At 42.1% G+C, this 26,321-nt stretch overlaps 2 protein-coding genes across 6 annotated transcripts; both read right to left on the reverse strand.

The window, feature by feature from the left end:
- Positions 1-16,835: 16,835 nt before the first annotated feature.
- Positions 16,836-21,512, reverse strand: LOC129598855 (uncharacterized). 5 transcript variants are annotated; one of them, XM_055496936.1, is made up of 5 exons: positions 21,024-21,512; positions 19,276-20,730; positions 18,240-18,430; positions 17,954-18,178; positions 16,836-17,639 (listed from the first exon to the last, which is right to left on the reverse strand). In XM_055496936.1, the coding sequence occupies exons 2-5, from the start codon at positions 20,720-20,722 to the stop codon at positions 17,022-17,024; spliced, it is 2,481 nt and encodes an 826-aa protein (XP_055352911.1). In that variant the 5' UTR covers positions 20,723-20,730; positions 21,024-21,512; the 3' UTR covers positions 16,836-17,021. The 5 variants fall into 5 exon arrangements, with proteins under 5 accessions (XP_055352911.1, XP_055352910.1, XP_055352908.1 ...); XM_055496935.1 differs by having other exon boundaries at positions 19,276-20,742; XM_055496933.1 differs by having other exon boundaries at positions 21,014-21,511.
- Positions 21,513-21,806: 294 nt separating this feature from the next.
- LOC129598857 (uncharacterized) lies at positions 21,807-25,489 on the reverse strand. The gene is made up of 5 exons (XM_055496937.1): positions 24,919-25,489; positions 23,773-24,786; positions 23,241-23,431; positions 22,949-23,176; positions 21,807-22,483 (listed from the first exon to the last, which is right to left on the reverse strand). The coding sequence occupies exons 1-2, from the start codon at positions 25,361-25,363 to the stop codon at positions 24,092-24,094; spliced, it is 1,140 nt and encodes a 379-aa protein (XP_055352912.1). The 5' UTR covers positions 25,364-25,489; the 3' UTR covers positions 21,807-22,483; positions 22,949-23,176; positions 23,241-23,431; positions 23,773-24,091.
- Positions 25,490-26,321: the final 832 nt, after the last annotated feature.

Below are 26,321 nucleotides of genomic sequence, written 5' to 3' on the forward strand. Positions count from 1 at the left end.
ATAAAAGATAATGCATACAAATTTGCCTGAAATGTAGTTTTTAATAAATTTGAAGATTCTTCCATTCACGGTAGGTCAACATCACTACTATACACACTTCTGTATTAAGACCTACTAACTACTACACACGCAACACTACTATACACACTGCTGTATTAAGATACTACTAACTACCATACACGCAATACTGCTATACACTGCTATACACACTGCTGTTTGACTGAATGACTGCATAAAAAATTGCAAAAAGTGCAGCAAAAGCACCTGAATGTTAGAGAGAACACAACAAAGAGAAACTATAGCACTTTTAACAAAAAACTATCTGTAGCTGCATGCCGCATAATTTATAACTGCATGACTTTTGTACAGCAAAGGTGCGCAGCAGATTTGCGACTGATACAGCATGTGGACAACTTGACATCGACATTGTCCTAAAGTTAACGGTACTGCTAGTCTGCTACCCACCGCTTTTCTATTTATTTTATAGTGCAGGCACACGACTGACACAAACGTTCTATGAGCTTAATTACTATAAAAATGCACAGCGGCTGCAACTGCGTCCGGCTGCGTCCGGCTGACTTAACGTGTTCGGCTTATTGTTTGCTCTGACTCGCCTCCAATGCCCGTGCAGCGCTATTCGGCAGTGACCGACGGGTCTTGACCGACGTGCGTGAGATATCAGCACTCTACGGGGACCAGTCTCCATCACATCAGATACACCGTAAGACACTGCCACCGAACCTACTAGTACGACCACCACTACCGCAGCTGCCACTGCCACAACTGTAAGTATTACTGCTCCTTGTGCCACTGTGGTCACCATATAGTGCCGGCCAAAACGCACAAATTAGGTAAAGCGTTTAGCTGGTACCAAGTTGGCACTGGTACCCTCCTCGATATCCTACCTTGCAGACAAACCCTGCTGTCAGGGAATAATGGACTTCGAAGACTACTGTTGCTGGATAGTGCATGATCAGTGCATGACTGACGTGCGTTCTGGAAGTATCCAGAACGATCTGGATATGTGATGTCAGACTATTGATTTTTGCGCAGCTGCGCTGCGCTGTGGCAGTATATATGGTGTCGGTTGTGCTAGCGCAGAGGAGGCTCCTCTGATCATTTGAATAAAATGCCGGCGCCGAGTCCCGTTGTGTAGAGCGTATATACATACGTTGATTTATATGGGGCGAGCCGCCCGCACTGGCCAAGTTTAGCTGTGCTGGTTGACCTCGGTAGATGTATCAAGGCGACCCGCCAGGCGTCTACGAAAATTCGTCGACCGTCACTTGTTGAACAGACACAATGTCGACCCGTCACGACGTCGAACTAACGTTTAACTAATCCACCTCAGTTTTCTTAGCTTCCTTAGGTTTCTTAGGTTTTTTAGCTTTCCTATGTTTTTGACATTCTTAAATTTCTTAGTTTTCTTAGGTTTTTTATTGTCGCCCTCGTGACGATCGACGAAGTGCGGTCGACGAAGTGTTAGTCGACGAAATGTCGGTGAGCTGTATCCAGAAAACAGGCTGCCAAGAACGGCTCTGGAATAGTCCGTCTCTGATTTATTCGGTGCGCAGCGCGGGAAGTGAACTCATCGGCGTCCTACGTGCTTGTGGGGACAATCTGAATCCATTTTCCCCTTAATTTTTCTATCGAGCAGTGGACGGTTTTAGTCAGTGCAGTAGAGATTACCATCAGTACAATCCCGGTACGGGCGGTACCCACAATGAACGCAGCCCCCATTGTCAGGTTTGCCGTGGTCGATCGAGTTTCCGGGCCTTGTTCAAAAAAGGATTAACGTTTGATCTTAACTCTGGCCGCTACGTGCTAGGCTACATGAGTCTTCTTGATTATGTTAAAACAAATTCAACACAGTATTAGTCTGCACTCTGTTGGCCGTCCATGTGTACTGCAAAGCTACATATGTATGAATGTATGAACATATGTATAAATGAATATTTGAATGCCGTTAGCCCTGTCTACCTTTGTTCTAAAACGAATAGAAACACAAACTTACCATATACTGTAGTCTTCACCGATCTTGGGACGATAACAATCAAAACAACTGAGTTCACTAAACAACACTTACTGTATTTAGTGTTACGTTCCCTGACAACAACTGAGACAGTGTATATGAGAACTGTTAGGTTTATAATTCGGTGTATCGTAGGGCTTACGTTTAATTTTTTATCGTTCCCACTCTGCACGGATTCAACAAAACACAATAGAAGCCAACGTCGAAACGTCGGCAGAATTTTCTGCCGCCCGAACTTTTTATGTGGTCAAACCGCTCGCCGAATTCTTACGGTGTATGTTGCTTATTGATACACGAACAAGTGCACTTTTACATATACTAACCAAAAATCAAAGATTAGCGGGCCGATATACAGGAAAATAGAGATAATGTTCCAAAATTAGTCCGCGCACTGGAAAGCGATTGATACGCAACCGCACATCGGCAGAATTAACAAGTAAACGCTTGCCTAACATCTACGCCCAAAATTACTGGAGATGCTGCACTAACCTTATCTAGAATACGCAATCGGAATATGGGTCTGACATAGTACGATCCTATCGTTAACAGCCAACGCAACGAAACAACTGGGAATCGCGATGACATTGCACCACTTTTAGATTCGGGAGCTGCCTGCCTCCGATCGCGCACACGTTGCGCAGAACGTGCTGCAGCGTGTATGACGATTTTCGTATACCAGACTCTCTGGTGCAAACTTATCGCGCGGCTACAGCAGTCTTAGTTTTTATAATTATATACTACTCTGCAGTACTTTGTACGGGGTAGTGAAATTTCCCCTTTTCAGCGAATTAGGTATAAGTGTGTCATTATTGTAGGTACATGTACACGACTTTGCAAATACACGTATTCTGCATAACGTAGGAAATTTTCACCTGTTCATTGATTAGGTATAATTGTATGTGACTTCATTAAGCGGTACTTGTGTTCTGTACACGTTCTAAAAGCAATAATTTCTAGCGTTACACGACATTTCATAACTCGACATTTCACAACGTAACGTTTCGCAAAGTGCATTGCATGACCGTAACATTTCATGACCGCAACATTTCATGTCCGTAACATTTCATGACCACTACATTTCACAACCACAACATTTCATGACCAGAACTCTTCACAACCGTAACACTTCATGACCGTCAGAAACATTTTGAATTCGTATTTAGTTTAGTTTAGTTTAATCGTTAAGCAGACAAACCCTAGGCAAAATTATCATTTTTAATCACTGCAAATTTCAGAAAGGTATATAAAACACGTAACATAACCAATATTATTCTTTTGTTGAAATCGTGCATTATTATACGCTAAGAATTTTGGCATATTAATACGCATTCGAATAAGCCGATATGAACACCGACATAAACCATCCGTACCACAAAAGCAATTTAGACAAAAAAAGTTACAGTTGTGCTATTTTTTTTGGCAACCACTTTGTATACAGAGTAAAGACCCTTTTCACATACCTGTAAATTCGTGATGATCTAACCAAGCCACAGGATCAAGTAAGCTTTAACTGTGATCGCTTAGCCGTCTCCCGATATCTATTTCGTCGTGATTTATTTTTTACTTTTGCCTATATCGCAGTAATTATCAGCGGCAATGATAAGGGTATTATTTGGATTAACAGGTATTTGAGAGCGCTTTTCAGAAATAAGAGTAATACCTACCATAATCTCCGTATTTGTATAAAATTAATTTTTGAAATGTCAAATGAGAGCGCTTTTTGACTGTCAAATTAATTTTTTTATATATGGACAGCATGGTTAGGTTTGAAAAAACATTAACCTTACTGATTCTACCATTTGCCAAAAGCAGTAAAGATAACGTTGTTTTCTGCACTATGCAAAGTGTTTTCTGGCCAGATTTAAGGAGAATATTAATTAGGCATTTTCAATAAGTTTCTTTAAGTGCGGAATAGAAGTTCCGGCTTGGTCATGAAATGTTTCGGTCATGAAATGTTGTGGTCATGAAATGTTGCGGTTGTGAAAAGTCCAGGTTGTGAAATGTTACGCCATGCAACGTTACGTCATGAAATGCCGGGTTGTGAAATGTTATACAATCAATTTCTAGAAGCGCAGTCTTAAGTGCATGGTAACCGATTCGTCCAACTTTACTGAAACAGTCACAAAGTTTTCCTCTAATAACGAAAAGTTCCCACGCATAACTTTCACCTTGGTTCTGACAGGAGGTTATAGAACATCAAACTTTTGAAATGGAAAATCGTTTTTTACCAAGATGGGATTCTTTGCATCTTTGATTATAGCAGGATGTGTTATACGAGAAATCGGAACCGGCATCAATGTTATGAACGTTCAACTTCTTTGCACAGTTCACATTCAAAACGGACCGTTTGCTCCAGTCTTTGAAAAAGCCCGGTATGAAATTCTCAGTATTATAATTGTCTACATCTTGTGTTCTCTCAATGAGATGCGGATTAGCTCGCAGAAAATTCCGAAACCATGCAAATGAACAGTCGCAGTGAAGACGTGTGATTCGTTTGATATCATTGTCCATTATGGAATCTGAGTGGGTAAATAAAGGATTACCCGTTGGTTTGTGTTTCAACAGCAATCGTATCCAGCCTTCCAATCGTAAACTCTGAAGGTTTGGCAGATTGGTAAAAGTATACGGCTCCATGGTGTCAATAGTCGCTGCCCCGAACTGAATAATGCGCAGTTGTTGCATGTTCTCAAAATCTTTTCTCTTGATGACCAATCCCCAACAACCCATTATGACTAAATAGGGAAAATACCAGCCGCACTAAATAGGGAAAACTGCCCGTTTTGTATATTTTTGATGTAACCGTTTGTGTGGCACATTGGTTAATCGTCAATTCAATCAACTGGTGGCGAATCGGTTCGAAAACAATAGGATGAAGCGGATCCGTTGGGTCGTACTTTTCGTCCAGGTTTATAATCACCGCTCGATTGGGACTTGTGGCTTTCAGTTGTTTGGCCATTGCCGTCATGAAGGTGCGGTTTCGTTGTTGGCAGTTAAGCGCGATGAACGTTCTGGACATGGCTCCGTAGCGGAATTCCTCACCATTGGTTTGCTGGCATATTTGGGCGGATCTGCCAGGGTCATACATGCAACTTGTGGGTGTTGTGGTGTACACTGTGCATTCTTTCCTCGTTAAAGTGTCCGTGCGAAACGGGAAAACCAGCACGCGGGATGTTTTGTTTGGTAAAGAGTGGATAGTGTTATCAATTGGTGGGTCACTGCAGTCGGTTTCCAGTTTGTCGGGTGCTGCTATAAGGGACGAAAAAGCCATTTCGGACTTAGCTTAAGGTTTACGGAGCGCTAGTAAATTATTATGCGATATACAGCTGTTTGGAATATGTACAGCTACTTGAATGTATGTACAGCTGTATATACATAGCTGTATATGAATATATATGACACATACATATGTGACATATACATATTTCAAATTCCACGCAGGCACGCATATTACGGCCTACCTGAGAATGCCAAATGGTTGTGAACAAGTCCGCTAATGCAAAGTAGTAAAATGAAAGACGCCATAAGTACCGGTATTATTTTTCGCTAACCGGCCTGGTATTTAGGCAGAAAAATTCAAGAATTAGCATGTAAAGGGCATACAGATAATCATAATCAGTTCACATAAAACAGCTCGCTTTTTTTAATTTCTGTAAGGCGTGCTTTGAAACAATACCACGAGGTACACGAACATCTGTACTGAAAAGTCGGGCCGTATCTCAGACAGTATTTTTCCCGAAGGCTGTGTTCGAATTAAGTGACTGGAGCTCGGCTAAAACTCTGAACAGTCTAGCAACATAGAAGAAGGCAACGGTGACTGTTACTCGTAATACGATTCTTACCAACATTTTGGCCTGGAAAATCGAGGAAAAGGCTCGGAGAAACTCTGTATTTTCATAAAATACTTTGCGCCTCGAGCTAAGCTATGTACTTCACAAAGCTATAAATAATTGTCACAGTAACTCGTTCATCTCTACAGATGTCTATGTCTATGATTGTTTCTATCTCTGTCCCTTAACTAAATCTTCAAAATCTGCAAAGCTGTAGAGCAATTATATATTGTGGCAGTGCTAAATCACATAATTAGCTGTTCTTGTACACGTGAGACGCCGAGACCCTAATTATTGCAATTCGTACAATCGATTATTGAAATTAATACTAGCTGGGTTTGTACAACTTTTTCTTATACGAAATCTTGATGTAAGAAAAGTGAAGACACTTGCGCATAGCTTTGACCATAATAAATGACCAACAAACTTAATTGTTAGCCAATGAAACAAAAAGAGTTCAACAGGTTGCCGTCAATTTTTAGGTACAAACAAAAGTTTATTTATTGAAAAATCCATATGTTTCGTTCCACTTCGCAAGCTCGCTGATTGTGCCACGAGGTAAATGAAACTCCGTAACTGTTTGTCTGCGGCAGGTCTGAGGTCTGGTTGGCAGCGGCAGCGGACTTTCGAATAGTTTTAACGGTTCGGCTTGTTATGACTTGTGATATATCTTTTCTATAGCACTTGTGTTCGCTTTTAAATTTTTCGCTGCAAAATATATTTGAAGGTTTTCACTGTTAATACTTCTCGCTGCAAAATGTAATTGGAGTGTTCCGTAAACTGTATAAAACTTTACGAAGTATAAGTGTCATTTTACTAGAAAAGTGTAACACATGCGTGTCGCACCAGCAAATTTTTCTCTAGTTGGTGGCGACTGGAAATTTTTATCACTTGAAATCCGTTTTTTTAAATGCAAAAGTACTGAAGCAAGCAAATACCGGCATTTTATCACTACGAGTTACGAGGATATTCATCGCGCAGCGCGAACACTTTACAAGCTTCAACACAAATGACAAATTTCACAGCGAAATTATTGCCTCTTACGTCGTATTTTTTTTAAATACAGTAAACCATCGTAGGAGAAAATGGTATTTATGTGACTTTTATTGCTTTTCCCGTTAACGCATGCGCAAGAGGTTTGGGATCCCGCTACCTACAGATACGAAGTAAGTCATGCGTAAAACAGAATGCTGTGATTTTATTGAAGATCTAGTGAACCATTTGAATTGTTTCTACTTTAAGTTTGTTTGAAGTCGGGTCTGAAAACATTTTGTTTGTTACACCGAGCTTTGAAACGATCGGAGTAGTAAACGACCCTTCCTTGCACGATAATGCATTCCCGCTTTTTGTTTTCTCGTATTTCTATTCACGGATATTATGCAAAACGGTTCCTAGGCAAACATAGAAAATCAGTTGGTTACGAAATAACAATAAAACAATGCATAAAACGTGCGGGATGGTGCATAAAAGCATAATTTTTAGTGTGTATAAGGTACTTCAATTTGACTCGTTAGCAGCAATTCCCTTAAATTTTCGCTCTGTTTAGTACCCGTATGGTATTTCGGCGACAGTCAGAGAAACGATAATCTCGATGTTACCAATGTCTTCCTTGTATAAAAACGATTGAGAGTTTAAAAGCAAGTAATTACTTACGTTATTCGCAGAAACAGTGCGTTTCAACGTTGTTGCAATATTCAGTTTCAGTTTCATCGCATGATGTTTTAGTGTATAGTTAACGCTTCATCGTCCAATTTTGGCAACGACAGTTCCCATTCCTTCCTTTCATTATCTGGCAGTCCCCAGTGCGATAAACCGGTAATAGATTTAGTGCCTAGTGACGATGACTCACTGGCCTTTCCCGATAAGTATACATATAAGGAGTTTTATGCTACGCTACCGCATTAATTACTCGGTAAGAGATCACTACAAATTTTGTATGCTCTTTGTAAAAGCGATTATTAATAGTGCCCAGTTAACTTTTGCCTGCCTCCTCGGTTGTATGGAAATTCCCAGCTGCACAAGCCACAGCAGAGATTAGACTGCATATCTCGGAACCATCCTTTGAGAAATATGGAGCAGGATTCGTGCCGTATGTTTGAGCTCTTGCTGCCAGCTTCGTTTCTGCCGCTCAGTACTCACAAGTCAGGTGATGGTTCTAACTATTGGACTCGTAATCGGAGATGAGCAATTCTGATCACTAACTGCTCGTAAAACAGTATTCTGTCTGCTTTTGCAGATCAACCATACTGCAACGGAATAAACGAAATTAAGCCATACTACTGCTGTTCGTCTCCTGTTTCGATGCTGATCCAAGAGGCCGGCTGCCTCAGGAAAACCGACTGCAGATGGTGGAATCTTTCGGACAAATCTGGAAAAACGACAGTGAAGCGAGGGGAACATCGGGTGTTGAATAAAATCGAACCATATGATCCGGACGAGGAGGACTGGGACAACATGAGTGTAGCTTCAGCTTCATTTTCTGACTCAGTGCTAGGCAAAATACGAGAATGTGAGCGCAGAGTGACCTCTGTGAAGGAAGATATCAAGAACTCGTTCAGAGATCTTGTTCGAAGTCATCAAAATGGATGAAAGTTCGCTTGGGCAAAATCCAGGACGAATTGTTATGCAGTTATCGTAAATCTAGTTATTAATGTTTATCTTTATAAGATGCAGAAAATACCCATATTTCGCGCTGGGAAACAATAACGATAGGGATGAAACTTTTGTGATTGTTTTCACAAAAAAGACCTGCAAAATCGACTTCTGTCTCATTGTCGAAACTGACTTGGTACTGTTTAATGGCAGTAATAATGATAAATTTATTGCGTTCGTTCGACGAGTCCGTGACCTTTACAGCGATGTATAATGAACAAAGTACACGATGGATATAGAGAACATAATATTTTTGCGGGCAAACATTCAGAATACTTGAGCGTACTGCTCTTTTTCAGCAGTCTTTGCTGGATAAAATACCGCGAGTTGAATATAATTTGCGTTCTTTTATTGCGGTAATTGGGGACACAAGCATTTAACTGCAATGTTTGGCCTTCCTTTTAAAACCGAAAGGCTCTGAAAACAGCTGAAAACAGATGGTTTGGTTTTGGTGGCACGAGGATTTCGTAATGGCTTAACGGTTCGGTTTATTATGAGCGGGAATAATACTGCAATTTTCTTGTAGTACATACAGATACTGTGTGTTATCAACGTTTAATGCAGCGAAGCTCGTAAAATTAAAAATGTAAAGCGAAATAATTAATTCCATGAATTGTAAGTAGCATTTACTGGAAGCAAATAGCCGATTTGTACAGCGCTTGCAAATTTTTGCAAATTACTTTCTTGGTTAGGGGCGGCTGAAGAACTTTACCACTTGAAATCCGTACGGCTTTTAGTGCAAAATAATAAAAAAACCGATACTGTCATTCCTTCACGAACCCGAATAGCAATCGGGCATCTGGAATGCTCAAGAGGGTGCATGATAAATGGCGAATTTCACAGCGGAATGATTACTATTTGCGTTTTTCTTCAAAAAAAGCTTTGTAGCAGACCTGTAGAAATAATGACATTTATTTGGCTTTTACTGCTCTCTCCGTTAACATACGCGGAAGAAACTATGAATTTAGCTGTTTACAGCTACGAAGTAAGTCATTCGTTAAACTAAACTGGGCTTAACATTTTGTACTTTGTTACAAGATCTCGCTGATGAGGTTAAATTTAAATTTTCCTTTGCCTACCTATATGCTATAAATTTGAGCAAAACAGTCTTTGAAGTTAAAAAAGCACTTAGAGCTGTGTGGAATTCAGTGTGTGGTGTTTCAGTGTATGCATCGCGCTTCTTATTTCAAGTTCAACGGTGAGTGGTCTAATCCGCTCTACCCAACGGTCTACCCAGCTATTTCTGACCAGCGTAACCCCATTCCCAACTGCGTTAACTCAGTAGTCAATGATCTAAGGAAGGATAATGACCCGCGGGCCTTTTCCGATGTAGATTTTAGACTGCTTTACCACATACATTACACGGTAAAGTATTGGTAGATGAATTGTTGGCCAAATCAGTTCTGTCACTTACCATACAGTCACTAGTTTAATTGTTAACGTCAAAACGAAGCAAAGGAATAAGGTAGAAGACTGGAAAACTAAATAAGCGCCTCCGATTGTGATTGGTGCGTGTGTGTACATTCTGAAACACTCTGTGATAATTTGCCGTAAATAACAGTGCGAAGTTAGTCACTGCCTCAATGGAACTTACGAGCAACAGACGCCTCAACGCAGACTGGATTGTATATCTGAAGACCATCCTCTGAAAAAACAGGAGGACCTGTGCCGCATGTACGAGGTCGTGCTGCCAGCTGCGTTTCTGCCGAACAACACCTCTGCTCACAAATCAGGTGAGGCGCTGATACGAGGGGATGTCAGTAGCGTACTTAAATGATCCCTGTGCTTGCTGTGGTCACCCGGCTGGAGTGTGACGTTGCGGCAGTACATATGGCTAAATCTCTTGCGCGTTACATATGCACCATGTCCACAATGTCATACTCCAGCCGGGTGACGACAGTACGTACAGGGATTATCTAGGTGCGCTGCTGACATCCCCTCTTATATGTGGGATACCAAAATCAGAATTTTGAGATTCAAAAATAAGTGGTATACACGTTTGCAGGTCGGCCGTACTGCAACGATGTAGAAGTATTAACGGTAAAGGTAAAGATCTGTACCAGTATGGTGCATTACATTACTGTTATGGCCTAACAGTAAACTCATTAAAATTAACATGTCGTCGTCGTCGTTGCATGTTTATTGCACTATATAGCACCATGGTACAATAAGAAGTATTGTCACTGTTATTAAATTCATAAGACTGAACAATCTTTAATTGCATCGTCTGTATCGGTTTTTTCTGTATCGGTTTATTCGGTAAGGTAACTCTCGTACACCAGTACTTTAAAAAAATTACAACCATTTCAAAGTACTGCTTTACATTACATTTAAAGTACTGCAGTACTTTCCAGGTGTCTCAGTGCTCAATCGCATGTTTCGGCCTGTTCGGGGATGTTCGGCAAGGTCACATTGGTGCATCACTACTTTGGAAGTATTACAGTACTTTCAAAGTACTGTCCTACTTTCAAAGTACTGCAGTACTTTCCAGGTGCCTCAGTGCTTAATCGGCCTGTTCGGCAAGGTCACATTCGTGCATCAGTACTTTGGAAGTATTACAGTATTTTCAAAGCACTGTCCTACTTTCAAAGTACTGCAGTACTTTCCAGGTGTCTCAGTGCTCAATCGCCTGTTTCGGCCTGTTCGGGGATGTTCGGGAAAGTCACTTTGGTGCATCAGCACTTTGGAAGTATTATAGTACTTTCAAAGCACTGTCCTACTTTCAAAGTACTGCAGTACTGATGCACCAAAGTGACCTTCCCGAACATCCCCGAACAGGCCGAAACAGGCAACTAAGCACTGAGACACCTTGAAAGTACTGCGGTGTTTTGGAAGTATTACAGTGCTTTCAAAGTACTAAGCACTGAGACACCTTGAAAGTACTGCGGTGTTTTGGAAGTATTACAGTGCTTTCAAAGTACTACTTTCCAGGTGTCTCAGTGCACAATCGACTGTTTCGGCCTGTTCGGGAAGGTCACTTTGGTGCATCAGTACTTTGGAAGTATTACAGTACTTTCAAAGCACTGTCCTACTTTTAAAGTACTGCAGTACTTTCCAGGTATCTCAGTGCTCAATCGCCTGTTTCGGCCTGTTCGGGGATTTTCGGGAAGGTCACTTTGGTGCATCAGTACTTTGGAAGTATTACAGTACTTTCAAAGCACTGTCCTACTTTCAAAGTACTGCAGTACTTTCCAGGTGCCTCAGTGCTCAATCGCCTGTTTCGGCCTATTCGGGGATGTTCGGGAAGGTCACTTTGGTGCATCAGTACTTTGGAAGTATTACAGTACTTTCAAAGCACTGTCCTACTTTCAAAGTACTGCAGTACTTTCCAGGTGTCTCAGTGCTCAATCGCCTGTTTCGGCCTGTTCGGGGATGTTCGGGAAGGTCACTTTGGTGCATCAGTACTTTGGAAGTATTACAGTACTTTCAAAGCACTGTCCTACTTTCAAAGTACTGCAGTACTTTCCAGGTGCCTCAGTGCTCAATCGCCTGTTTCGGCCTATTCGGGGATGTTCGGGAAGGTCACTTTGGTGCATCAGTACTTTGGAAGTATTACAGTACTTTCAAAGCACTGTCCTACTTTCAAAGTACTGCAGTACTTTCCAGGTGTCTCAGTGCTCAATCGCCTGTTTCGGCCTGTTCGGGGATTTTCGGGAAGGTCACTTTGGTGCATCAGTACTTTGGAAGTATTACAGTACTTTCAAAGCACTGTCCTACTTTCAAAGTACTGCAGTACTTTCCAGGTGCCTCAGTGCTCAATCGCCTGTTTCGGCCTATTCGGGGATGTTCGGGAAGGTCACTTTGGTGCATCAGTACTTTGGAAGTATTACAGTACTTTCAAAGCACTGTCCTACTTTCAAAGTACTGCAGTACTTTCCAGGTGTCTCAGTGCTCAATCGCCTGTTTCGGCCTGTTCGGGGATGTTCGGGAAGGTCACTTTGGTGCATCAGTACTTTGGAAGTATTACAGTACTTTCAAAGCACTGTCCTACTTTCAAAGTACTGCAGTACTTTCCAGGTGCCTCAGTGCTCAATCGCCTGTTTCGGCCTATTCGGGGATGTTCGGGAAGGTCACTTTGGTGCATCAGTACTTTGGAAGTATTACAGTACTTTCAAAGCACTGTCCTACTTTCAAAGTACTGCAGTACTTTCCAGGTGTCTCAGTGCTCAATCGCCTGTTTCGGCCTGTTCGGGGATGTTCGGGAAGGTCACTTTGGTGCATCAGTACTTTGGAAGTATTACAGTACTTTCAAAGCACTGTCCTACTTTCAAAGTACTGCAGTACTTTCCAGGTGCCTCAGTGCTCAATCGCCTGTTTCGGCCTATTCGGGGATGTTCGGGAAGGTCACTTTGGTGCATCAGTACTTTGGAAGTATTACAGTAACGACAAGGGCTGATTATCGTTGGCGATATTGATAAAGTCCATGTTAAACTGTAGCGAGATACTGGCACTGATCAACGCCTGAGCTTTTCAAATCAAGATTCAAGGATCCGATTCAAGAACCTTCGACAGCTACCCTAGCGCCACAGCGTCTTTGCGTCTTTCAAAGCACTGTCCTACTTTCAAAGTACTGCAGTACTTTCCAGGTGTCTCAGTGCTCAATCGCCTGTTTCGGCCTGTTCGGGGATGTTCGGGAAGGTCACTTTGGTGCATCAGTACTTTGGAAGTATTACAGTACTTTCAAAGCACTGTCCTACTTTCAAAGTACTGCAGTACTTTCCAGGTGCCTCAGTGCTCAATCGCCTGTTTCGGCCTATTCGGGGATGTTCGGGAAGGTCACTTTGGTGCATCAGTACTTTGGAAGTATTACAGTACTTTCAAAGCACTGTCCTACTTTCAAAGTACTGCAGTACTTTCCAGGTGTCTCAGTGCTCAATCGCCTGTTTCGGCCTGTTCGGGGATGTTCGGGAAGGTCACTTTGGTGCATCAGTACTTTGGAAGTATTACAGTACTTTCAAAGCACTGTCCTACTTTCAAAGTACTGCAGTACTTTCCAGGTGCCTCAGTGCTCAATCGCCTGTTTCGGCCTATTCGGGGATGTTCGGGAAGGTCACTTTGGTGCATCAGTACTTTGGAAGTATTACAGTACTTTCAAAGCACTGTCCTACTTTCAAAGTACTGCAGTACTTTCCAGGTGTCTCAGTGCTCAATCGCCTGTTTCGGCCTGTTCGGGGATGTTCGGGAAGGTCACTTTGGTGCATCAGTACTTTGGAAGTATTACAGTACTTTCAAAGCACTGTCCTACTTTCAAAGTACTGCAGTACTTTCCAGGTGTCTCAGTGCTCAATCGCCTGTTTCGGCCTGTTCGGGGATGTTCGGGAAGGTCACTTTGGTGCATCAGTACTTTGGAAGTATTACAGTACTTTCAAAGCACTGTCCTACTTTCAAAGTACTGCAGTACTTTCCGGGTGTCTCAGTGCTCAATCGCCTGTTTCGGCCTATTCGGGGATGTTCGGGAAGGTCACTTTGGTGCATCAGTACTTTGGAAGTATTACAGTACTTTCAAAGCACTGTCCTACTTTCAAAGTACTGCAGTACTTTCCAGGTGTCTCAGTGCTCAATCGCCTGTTTCGGCCTGTTCGGGGATGTTCGGGAAGGTCACTTTGGTGCATCAGTACTTTGGAAGTATTACAGTACTTTCAAAGCACTGTCCTACTTTCAAAGTACTGCAGTACTTTCCAGGTGTCTCAGTGCTCAATCGCCTGTTTCGGCCTGTTCGGGGATGTTCGGGAAGGTCACTTTGGTGCATCAGTACTTTGGAAGTATTACAGTGCTTTGAAAGTTGGACGTAGGGGTAATACTTTCACCGTACTGATGCACCAAAGTGACCTTCCCGAACATCCCCGAACAGGCCGAAACAGATGACTGAGCGCTGAGACACCTGGAATGTACTGTAGTACTTTGAAAGTAGAACAGTACTTTGATAGTGCTATAATACTGCCATAGTAATGATGCACCAAAGTGATTGAGACACCTGAAAGTACTGCAGTGCCGAATAAAGCAAAGTGCTGCTACGCTTTGAAAATACTATAATACTTTGCAGCTAAGTACTAGCTTTTAATGTTTACCATAAACAATCGGATTCGAGTTAGTACTGAATAAATGTGCGATTCATTAGTAGAGTTAATCTTTGATAAAAAACACACAATGAAACCAAATAGAAATACTGTAATTAAGGTAGACTTTTCTCGAGCTGATTGTACCTCGCTTACACATTTTTCAGGTATAGAACTACTTTCTACCTTAATTTTTTTGGAAAGAATATGTTTTAGTTGTAGTGTGGTGGTACTGGAAGATTATAATGTACTGCAGTACTTTGTAGCAGGGCAGTACTTGTGCAAATGCCCCATATACTGTTCGCCTGTTTCGGGATGTTCGGCGGTGTTCGGGAAGATCACCTTGAAAATGTATTGGTAGTACTGTATTATATTATTTTGAAATAAATACTGCAATATCTGTAGTGCGTAAGTACTTACTGTAAAGTGCTTTCGCCATCGTTCACACCACAAATCGGTCGATTTACGAGGTAATTCCGACGGCTTTCAAGTTGACTTACAAGGCGCTGCTGCAAATTATACAGTATGCACCTTGGCCCAGTATTAATTTGTGTATAATACGCAGTGCAAGTATGGCATTAGCAGTTATTTAGCACCACATTTGTTTTACAGTAGTACTGCTACCCGTAGTACTCATCGTTGTCTTACAACCCTTTTACTAACTCACGGTTTGTTGGTGTTGTTGCTGTTGTTGCATAAACATACAGCAACTCATACTCATCCTTTTACTAACACACAGTTTGTTAACTCATCGCGACGAAAATTGACTAAGCACAAACTGTCTCCAAGCGACTGTTAAAGAAGCATGCGATATCAAAGAAACCATTATTGTCAGTAAAAGTACTGACTAAGTTTTTGTAATAGTTAGTATGGGCTTTATGGTTGCATGAGTACTGTACTGCCCAATAATGCGCATTCTGGTTCAAATCAGTACTGTAGTTAACTATCAATCTATTAATAACAGTTTAATAAATACACTAACTATCTAAGAAAAGCAGCATGTGAATCAGTATGACTGCAGTGCAAACAGTCTGTGTAATCACAAATAAAAAAAATTCGCTGAAAAACAGGAAATATACTGTACAGAAATTTCTGTACTATGATACTGACCGAAGTTAATGGCGCCACTGTACTCTAAAATACTTAGTATGCTGCTGCCCCAAACCCCACGTGTACGACTGCGGTTGAGTGTAAAACAATGGAAGTTATTGAACTAAGGCTTTAAATTTTAAATTGGTTTATGGGTCAGAGTTTTAGTAATGCAAAGTTATACCCTTAATATGCCCCAGTGCTCGAACACGACGTGAATTTTCTCGATGTCGATAAACAACCTGAAAAAATTTAATGAAGCGTAAATACTTGTAAATGCAATTATGCAAGTACCAGTGGTGCACAAAAATATGAACCATAATGTTCATAAACATGCACCATAATATAAGGGGCATATATGGGCAGAGTAGCAAGCGGCGAAGGGGTGACGATAGATACTATACTCTGTACAATAACTGACAATTGTGAGGTAAGTAGTGGTCAGGTTCATGGTGCACAAAACATACGGTGCATGCACCAGTGGTGCATAAATATGCACCGTTGGTACGGATCTTTACTGGTGCCGTATTAACAAATGGATTTCTGCCCTACTACTGCTGTTCGTCTCCCTTTGCCATGTTGGTCGACCGGGATGATTGTCTCGAGAAAACAGGCTGCAGATACTGGGAATATTCCGAGAGATATCCAAATCCGAAGGTGACAAGAGGTCAACATCAAGTGTTAAATATAATCGGGAGGTACAATCCGGATGAAGAGGACTGGGACCATATGGATATAGTCTTCAGTGCATTTTATAATCACACGTTTTATGAAAAACAAAAATGCCTCGAATACTAGCCTCGTTACAGAACAATGTCGGAAGACCGAACGGCAGTCCAGTCAAAAAAAACTTTGCCTGTTTAAAACGCCGAAAAGAAATTGTTATACTTGCACGATAAACTTATTTAAGCTCTGTCTCGAATATTCAAACAGCTTTCTAATGCAAAAAGCGTCCATCGTTACCAAGTGCTCGGGTACACTTGAAAAAGTCTTGTACTGTAATACTTAAGCTTTCCAATCTGTAGCATTAGGTTGTAATCCAGCTGTCAGTACTGACAGAACATCACAAGTACTTCATAAATAACTAACATAAGTATGGGGAAACCTAATTACACTAACTACAGGTATATATGCATGAACAGTATGATTGCTATCGCCTACCAGTAAAATATCGTAAACTGGAAGAGCAGATTTATGTAATCCTGCGCAGAATTGTGCTAGGTAATAATTTCATAAACAACAGCAGCTATTTTGGGTTTCAATCCCCTTGATTTACAGATGGTACTTCCGTATGCGGGTCAAAATACCGTTTAGGTTTTTCATGTTCTACGGTAAAAATAGTACGACTGGCAGTAGAATTGTCGCTTAGACTGATTTCAAGAAAACTTCGTGAGAAGTAATCAGCAGTTTGACTATCTGCAGCGCCACCTGCGCGGTTTCCCGTTCAACGAAAATCCACTCTTTTTTCATGCGAATCAGGTCGTTAACCGCTTGAAACACAGCATCCAGCCAGCCTACCAGCAGCCGTGAATAGGTTTCGTCTTGCTCACTAACGAGTCGTTCCAGAACATCCCGTATCAGTCCACCAACCGTCGACAGCGTATCCAGCACCTCCTCGGTATCTTTGCGATCCGGTTCCGCGTCTGCGGCATCGTCCACCTTAATCATAATATGAAACACAATCTCCGGCAACATGGACCAAAATTTCTTGTCTTTCCGTGGATCCTCTTCGCGCGGTGTTCGAGGATCACCACGCGCCAGCGTGGCTAACTCGATAACTTTGAGCAGCACACCGCTCTCAATGCGCTCCGACTGTGAGGGGACCAATAAAGCTTTGCCCAAGTTGAATATAGCTTCAGAAACCGGAGAAGTTGCGCCACTTGGGCGAGCCGCGCGGCCAGGTTCTGGCTCGTTCTGGGCAATAGTGGCCAAGCGAGCAATATCCCGTTTCGCTTCATCCAGATTGGTCAATCCCAAATTGGCCTACAAAACGCATCGCTGGCTTCTACGATTGAATTATTCACACCGTAAAGTAGCAAATGTTTTGTTGAAAAGTTTCGTTATTATGTACGTAACAATCAAAGCATATAAAAAAGTGAGCCGAAGAACCGCTGATTTCTCGGTTCGTGCAGATGTATCCCGATAGCGTGCATTGGTAAGCTTATATACACTGTATGCACTTATTTCTCTAACCTTCTTAATTCACAATCAAAAACTTCCTTCTGGTGTTTAATAAGAAATACAAGTTGAGAATTTTGCAATACTTACTGATATGTAAAAAGTTACAGGAGACTCACCAAAAACCGACTCATTAAAGCTCGGGGATTATCCGCTTCGAACTGGAGCACCGCATCCGCCGCATTCTTAGAGCTATACACATCCTTAATCAGAAGGTACACATGGGCGAGATTGCAGTTAGTCAGCCGTAATAGTTTCGTCCGCTTCTTTGAATTTCCGTTGCTGTGATCCAAAAGGTACTTGGCATACTCGTATTCTTTGACCGCGGATTCCATGTACCCTCGCTAGTAAATAAATCCCTTGTGAGCTATCACTTGGCATAAATATGTCAGGCATAATACGTACTGAAAGCAGCCGGTTTCCGTTCTCGTTCGATTCGGCTGCCAACTTCAGCAAGCGCGCTGGATTGTTACTCGGCCAGGATACCGGGTGATTTCTTCGGGTCGGTTCGTCAATGTCCAGTTGTCCACGCACCAGGACGTCGGCGAGCCACAGCTCATCGAACCGGCGTTGTCGATCCATTGCTTTCTGTGTCACTATTGAATTGGGCAAAAAAATGTATACACAGGCATCGGAATTTAATACTAGTAAGTAATTATTTTATAATAAATGAACAGTACCATAGCGTTTTGCGCCACTGTTGAATGGGCAAAAATATGTACATTAACACGGGCATTGTAATTAAAAGTACTAAATAAGATTTAAAAAACCGATAAAATCAGCTTATAAATCAATTAGTGCTCCAGCTTTAAATGGAGTCTCCTCGCCATGGTAAAAGTTATTTTCGAAGGATTTCTTTTTTGAAGTTAATGGACTACCCTCCTGCCAGACAAAAAAATTAGTAACCCGGAAACATTGTTGCTACATTGCAGTACCTAGAAAAACATTAGAATTTACAGCAAAGTAAATTAAATTTACTTTGCTGTAAATTCTAATGTACTCGTAATCCTAATTCTAATTACACTATGAACTTTATTGGTCAAATCATACTTGGGGGCAAAGTAAAGAAAGAAACATGCAAACTACAACAAGAAAATCTCATTTAATTTATCCAGCCCTTCCATCGTGCCAAGCACTGACGCCGCGTTACCCCGCTGAATTTCTATCGACAAGCGCTGTCTTAAAAACTCATGCGAGCGTGCTTCGCCGGTTTGCTGCTGAAGTCTCTTCCCCAATTCTTTGATAAATGCGATTCTAATTTACTCGTACTGTAAATTCATATCATCACCATAAAATTTTTATGGTGATCATATGAATTTACAGTACGAGTATGATCATTTGTAAATCGCATTTAAAAATGATTAAAAAAAGCTTCTTTTATATATTAATTTTCCTTTTTAAAATCCGTAAAATCTAATCAGCTGAAAGAGTAAACAAATACCGTTGGTCAACCACAACAGCAGATGTCCATTTTCATTCTGGATGTATAACGGCCATGATGACGTCTCGATTTGATTGGTGAAATAAACGCCGGTATCGTTCTTATCTCGTGCCTTGCGCAAACCGAAGCACGCGATATACTGGTAACCATTCTTGAAAAGCGTCTCTTCGATAACATTATGCTCCTCCGTTCGACATAATTTCCGTTCCTTTATCTGCTGCACATTAAAATCAGAAGCTACTTTCCGGATGTTGACGTTAACAAGGCCGCGCTTATCGTCTTCGCTCAACTTCACATCGATGATATCATTATGATTTATCCAGAACACCGTCAATCGTCGTCGATGCGCCAATTTCCCACCTGCATAGAATTTACGCTTACATGTGAAGATACCGTAATTTTCCCCCGATAAGACCGTCCGATGCACCGGCGCTGGGGCGGCCTTCTTCCCGAGAATCGGCATAAACTGCTGATGCACCGATTCCTTCAGGAACAAATTCTGCTGAAAATCTTCCGAATAGGAAATGAAATTCCGCCACCGCGGATTGTCTTCCGCAATAACAACCGCCCAGGCAAACCACGGATACCGCTGGGCCAGCTCCGCCCCCAGGGTCTCGGCTAATTGCTGATTGGCCGTTTTCGGTGCACAATCACAGCGGATCATGAAGTTGTCGATCAACGTAACCAGATCCGAAGGGCGGTGGTCGTTACCGACGAATGCCCGTCGTGCATATTGAATCTGCGCCGATTTCAGTGCTTTGGCAATGTCCCGGCGCTGAGCCTCCATGGTCTTATGCTGGCCTTGGAAGACCGTGTCGCTGATGGTTCCATCTTGCATAATAAGATGCAACCGGTGCAATGCGCATAGATGCGCTCGGAAAGCATTTAACGCGATCTTGTCACACCATTGTAAAAACGGCTCGTATTCGCAGCATTCGATAAGGTCGTTCAGAAACTGTCCGGTAGCGTCGGTGGTGGTTATCATTTTGTGCAAGCCGATTAATAAACCTTTCGGATCGTAGCCGCGACACGCTTCTAAAAATTCTTGTTTGTAGTGATCACGTAACGCGCCGTGGGACGACAGGAATTCCGTTAAATAGTGCGATATTGTGTGCAGTTTCAAGTCGACATCGTGATGCTGGATCAGGACGCTCAGCCGATGATTGCCGACGTGTATGGACTGCTGCAGTTCGGTCGTGGTTCGTTGTAGTTCCCGGTGGATTTCCAGAATTTCATCGCGGGCATCGAATAGGAGGTAGTAATCTAGAAAATCACCGCGGACTGTCTTGGATGCCGGGTCGATCCGGTCCAGGATTTTATTAATGGCGATGACTGTCAGACGCCCGGTTTGTGTAGCAATGAATAAGGCTAGGTCTTCGATGAGTTTGCTGCCGGCGCCGATCGCGCCATCGACAAGCCATTGTGTCCTAGGATCTCCGGTCGTCATGTTGAGAACTGTACAAGAAACTACAGCAAATTTGTGAACGTTATGTAAGGAGTATCATGTGTAATGATAACTTTATCAAAATTTGTTATAGCAAAAGAACACACTCGATACATCATGGTTAATTACAATATTCGATTTCTAAGGATATTGCTCGAAATAAATATGTGCAACGACGTGAAAGCATATGATGACTGAACTATCGTCGCATCTAATGCCCACTAATCAAATCAAATAACAGACCGAAAGCTTTTGCTATAAGACTTCAAATTATAAAATGCCAAAATATTTTACCGTTGTATACCGATGGCAGTCTAAGAATACATTCCAAGTGCCATAAATTAGGTGCATGACCAGATTAATTAGTGATTTCAAGTATCATCACGCATTCACGCTCACAACAACAACCATCGCACTCAGTACGGACTACCGAGTACGCCAGCATAACATACTACGCTACCGTTGCCAATATTCAGATGTTGGTAAACACTGAAATTTCATTATTGTACTCCGACAGAACTGTCGATGTACCAGCGTAATAGTGACCGGTCATCGACTGCATAGCCACAGTGGATGGCAGCGAATGAACAGGAAAATTATTGGGTTTGTGGGCGCTAGATAAGATATCGGAAATGGCTCATTAATCTGTCAGTGCACTTAATTTATGTCGCTCAGGATATATTGCTGCCATTATTATGCAATGTTGATGCAAAGTGTTCCTGGCTGCTTCTTTCGCACTAGCTACAGCAATTCGAGCTGGATGAACCCTTTCGGGCGATTTTTAATAAGTCTGTATAAATTCCGGCTTTACACAATACAGTACAATAAACGTAGTTTTTCACGTAATTGCACGGAGTTATTTTTGGAGAATGAGCCGAAAATCCAATGAAATCTTGGAGTGAACCTATGTTGCGCATTCTACGCAGGCCCAGTGCAAATAAACCCAGTCGGGGCTGTCAAGAATTTATCAGCGTGCATTTTCTCGGTGGAAAAATACTGCGTCATATTGCTAAATTTATTGTTCCCCTTATCAGCGCCTTTTATCGATTGACAGGTTGACGAAAGCGTACGTGTATGCCGGGTACTGCAACGTTGAACAACATCCTCATAAATCACGCACCTGTACATTGTACATAAGCAACAATAGCAGTTGCCGGCATCTGTACGTCACTAATGCGCGACAGCTGTTAAAACTGGATAAGCCAATAATCGGCGGAAAACAATTGGGAATTTATCCAATTATTTTGAAAACAGTCACATTTTTAGAAAGATCTCTTTAGCTGTGATCAGCAGCTTCAGCACTTGCAGCGCCGCCATGACGTGTTTGCGTTCGATAAAAATCCACTCTTTTTTCAAGTTTATCATGTCTTTCGCGACCTGGAGTACCGCATCCAACCAGCCAACCAGTAGTCTGTACCGTTTGGAATCTTTTTCCCAAAGCAGCTCATCGCCAACATTCCGTACAAAAGTATCAACAGCCGAAAGCGTGTGCCACAGAATCTGGGCGTCCTTACGGTCCGGTTCGGCCGTTGCAGCCTCCAAGACCTTTCCCAGAATTTTCTGCATCTCGTCATGCAGCATGGAGACAAATAGCTCGTCCTTTTTCTGTCCATCATCCACGCTGACTTCCCAATAAGTATCGCTCATTACGCCTAACTGTGTCACTTTCAATAGGATCCCGATGTCGGTGCGATCGGGTTGCAGTGTTCGTACATACAGAAGGTCCTCTTTCGCTGATTCATAATTCTCGCACGCCATATCAGCCTAAAAGGTACATTATACCGTGTTATCGAGTTTTCTGGAGAGAATTTCGTGCTTTCTTATATCTCGGGCACTTGGAAAATTATCAAGTTATTATAAGCCGGTCAACAGCGCGGTCCGGAGTTGTTGCAATTTAATATGCCAAAACTTAATAAACCAAACCAAATTGATAAAGTTATATTCAAACTAAATAATGTTCAAAGCTTTGAAATTTATAAGCGACTTGACTTTTTTTCTATGTATTAGAACCAATCTCTGAGAGAATGCCTGAGCTGGGACGCGATAATCAGGTGACTGAGCTCGTGAACATCTCTCTGTGAACATTTGTGCTCTTAATTACGGAACGTGAGCACAAAAGTGCATGGTTAGAGTGATCAAAATACCAGAATATTCAAATTGCTTAATGACCTTCTGAAGTAACAAAATACTGTACGAAATTAACGTTAACCCACTTTTTAGTATGCTTACCAGACTGCGAGTGACCAGAGCCTGACTGTTACTGGGCTCCGCATGCAAGACCCGATTAGCCATATCTTTGGCTGCATAGATATCCCTTGCCATTAAATACGCCAGAGCCAAATTGCATGTAACGATCGTTAGCAACTGTTGCCGTTGACTGGAGTAATTCATGATTGCGTTATCCAGCAGATACAAAGCGTATTCATATTCGTAAATCGCTGATTCAACATAACTTTTCTAGAAAAAAACGCCCGGGCATTGATGGAGATTCTTAATTATAAGAATTAAAGAGATAAATTACCGCAAGGAACACATTGCCAGCCTTATTGGAATCTTCCGCCAACTTGAGCAATTCGGATGCGTTATTGCTTGGCCAGGACATTTTGTTATCTCTCTGCACGGTGTCATTCAAACCGAATCCTCCTCCCAGTAATTCATCGGCTAACCATAATTCGGTAAATTGCCGTCTCCGATCCATAGCTCGCTGAGTCACTGTGTATAAAGAATTTTATTCCATGTTGTGCTGATTTGCGGAATTAATATCTGTGCTTGCAACATTTAAATTACATACACATATTCTGATTTATCTGACTATCTTTAGAATTCATTAGCTCAGTTTAGGATTATCTTCATTTTTGATTTTCGAATGTTTATCTCGTAAATTATTTTAGGTACTTACTCTCGCACCAGTTTCTGTAAACAGCCCTGTTAAACAGTATGTAGTGTCATTTTCTGACAGCTTAAAAATTTCCTGAATGGAATTTTTCTTGAATTTTTTCCTGAAATGGAATTTTTCCTGAATTAAGGACTTTAAGGTCCTTTATGCCAGTTACCTTTGGTTAGCCAAAGAAATAAATGGCCGTCTTCATTCTGAATACAGTACGGCCACAGCGAGCTCTCCACTTGATTGGTGAAAAACATTCCCGTGTCGGAGTTATTCCTGGTTTTTCTGAGACCAAAGTAGGCGACATATTGGTACCCTTTCTTAAACAGTATTTCCTCAATAACGCTGTGCTCTTCCGTGCGATGGGCAGTCTGCTCTTTTATCCTCTGCACTTTATAATCCATCGCCAGCTTTTTTATTGTTAAACTGGTCAGTCCGATATTATCGGTCTCGTCCAGTTTCACGTCAAGAATGTCCTTATGATGGATCTACATCACGGTCAATCGGCGCTGATGCGCCAGTTTCCCGCCGGTGTAAAACTTTCGCTTGCAAGTGAAGATCCCATAACTATCACCCGCCACAATGGTTTGTAGAACCGGACGTGGCGCGGCTCGTCGACCGAACAGCGGCATAAATTGCTGATGGACGGACTCCTTTAAAAATAAATTCTCCTGAAAATCCTCGGAATACGCCATGAAATTCCGCCATCTGGGATTGTCTTCCGCAATGACAACCGCCCAAGCGTACCAGGGATAGCGTTCCGCTAGCTCCGCCCCTAAACTCTCGGCTAACCGTTGATTAGCCGTTTTCGGGAGCGCGTCAGAGTTGATCATGAAGTTATCTACCAACCGGACAAAATCGGATGGTTGCTGACCGTGTGTTTTGTCGATGAAGGCTTTCTTCGCGTACTGAATCTGCGCGGCTTTGATGGCCTTGAGGATTTCCTCCAGTTGACCGGCCATCCGCTGATCCTGTTTGTGTAGGGTGCCCTTTGTGACCTTTCCGTCTTCCAGCACCACGTGGAGTTTTTGCATTGCGCATAAATACGCACACAGCGCGTTTAACGCGATAATATCACACCACTGCAAGAACGGCTGATATTCGCAGTGCTCCACGAGCTCTCCGAGGAAGTGCCCAGTGACGTCTTTGGTGGTGATGATTTTGTGATAGGCGACCAGTAAACCTTTAAAATAAACGAATCACTCTCGACATTTCGAATTTCAGAAGTCAAATCGAAGACATTTAAAAGTAATTCTATTTCGTATTATTTCGAGAAAGCCTGAAAATTGTGTAAATTTCCAGTTTTTTACCGTACCTTTGGGATCGTAGAGCTGACAGGCGTTGAGAAATTCCTTCCGGGTGAATTCGCGTGATTGATCATCGGCGGCTAGGTACATCTCTAGATGCTCCACAATCTGTCTCAGTTTTAAATCGATGTCGCGATGCTGTATTAAGATGCTCAGTTCGCGGATGCCGGTTGTGATGGTGCGCTGCAGTTGGTCCCTGGTTTCCTCCAGCCGGCGGAGCAACTGGAGGATCTCCTCGCGAGTATCGAAGACAACCCAGTAATTAAGGAATTCCCGACGGACAGACGCCGATTCCGGATCAGTCTGATCGAGAAGTTTGTTTAGACTGAGGACAGCCAGACGTCCGGCGTAGGATGCGATGGATCGAAGGACTTCTTCGACAGTTTTCCCGGCTAGATTATTCGCGGCTCGTGGCAGCCATCCCTTAATCGAACCACGCAGGCATTCGGACATGGTGATCAGCAGTTTTGAGGACAGACTATTTTACCATCAAAGAAGGCGAAATTTGGAAACCGGAAAGATCTAATTAAAGTGTATTAATTTCAGAGGTACCGGTGTATTCAGTTCCCTGCTCCCATACATGGCTTGGGTAGTCGTTTAGATATTTTCGTAAACCGCAGCCGTCTTTAAAGCGACAGCAGCGATAAGATTGTGGAAATCATGTCAGTGCAAAATTTTCATCAACGCTGACATTGTTATGCGGAGAAAAGAGATACATAATTATAGGACTACCAGTCTTTTCTGCCGACTGCCATTCGAAAACATAAACATTTCACCGGCTATCAGCATGCAGCGCAAACGTCGTGCGTCCTGGAAGTTTATTATGTACATCTAAATCTTACGTTCTCGCTAATTGATCTGACGTGTGAGTTATCTGTTTATTGTATAACGGTAACAATAAACTACCAAAAATTTAATTAATAAGGGCTGTTCCGTTTTATTTCGCAGTTTACATTTCTTTAAAGGAAGGAACGGATCATGCTGGGCTATTTGTCGTATCAAGTTATCGGTATGGCATACTTTATGATGCTTAAGTGTACGTATGTGTGTATGTACACATACCGTGACGTATGTATGTATATAATTATATACATATATACGTATAAGTATCATGAAGTATGCCGTACCGGTGCTTCTAAACCATGTTATGGTTTAGAAGCACCGGTACTTACAATTATACTGCAAATAATTAAACCAGTATGCACATGCTGCATGCATACCGTACATCTAAACTACCGCGATTGTACACAAAAACACGTTATTTCGATGTTTGTTTTTTTACTCGTACAACTGCCTCTGCAGTTATCCTTTTTTCAGAACAAACAATACGGGCTGTACAGTTATCCAAACACTTGTTCACAAGAAAATATATTTTCTCAACAACTGCATATTTAACAATTGTAAAAGACAA

The sequence above is a fragment of the Paramacrobiotus metropolitanus genome, unplaced genomic scaffold (assembly GCF_019649055.1).
Source record: "Paramacrobiotus metropolitanus isolate TYO unplaced genomic scaffold, Prichtersi_v1.0 Parri_scaffold0000131, whole genome shotgun sequence".
Classification (NCBI taxonomy): Eukaryota; Metazoa; Tardigrada; class Eutardigrada; order Parachela; family Macrobiotidae; genus Paramacrobiotus; species Paramacrobiotus metropolitanus.

Bases quoted from the DNA above. Each gene is read 5' to 3' on its own strand.
- LOC129598855 (XM_055496936.1), bottom strand. From the start codon at position 20,722: ATGACGACCGGAGATCCTAGGACACAATGGCTTGTCGATGGCGCGATC. The intron at 18,431-19,275 runs GTATTTGTTTAC...CCAATTCAATAG, and splicing joins GCTGTTGTGGTTGACCAACG to TGACACAGAAAGCAATGGAT. The intron at 18,179-18,239 runs GTACGTATTATG...TTTATTTACTAG, and splicing joins ACGGAAACCGGCTGCTTTCA to CGAGGGTACATGGAATCCGC.
- LOC129598857 (XM_055496937.1), bottom strand. From the start codon at position 25,363: ATGTCCGAATGCCTGCGTGGTTCGATTAAGGGATGGCTGCCACGAGCC. The intron at 24,787-24,918 runs GTACGGTAAAAA...TTTATTTTAAAG, and splicing joins TCAGCTCTACGATCCCAAAG to GTTTACTGGTCGCCTATCAC.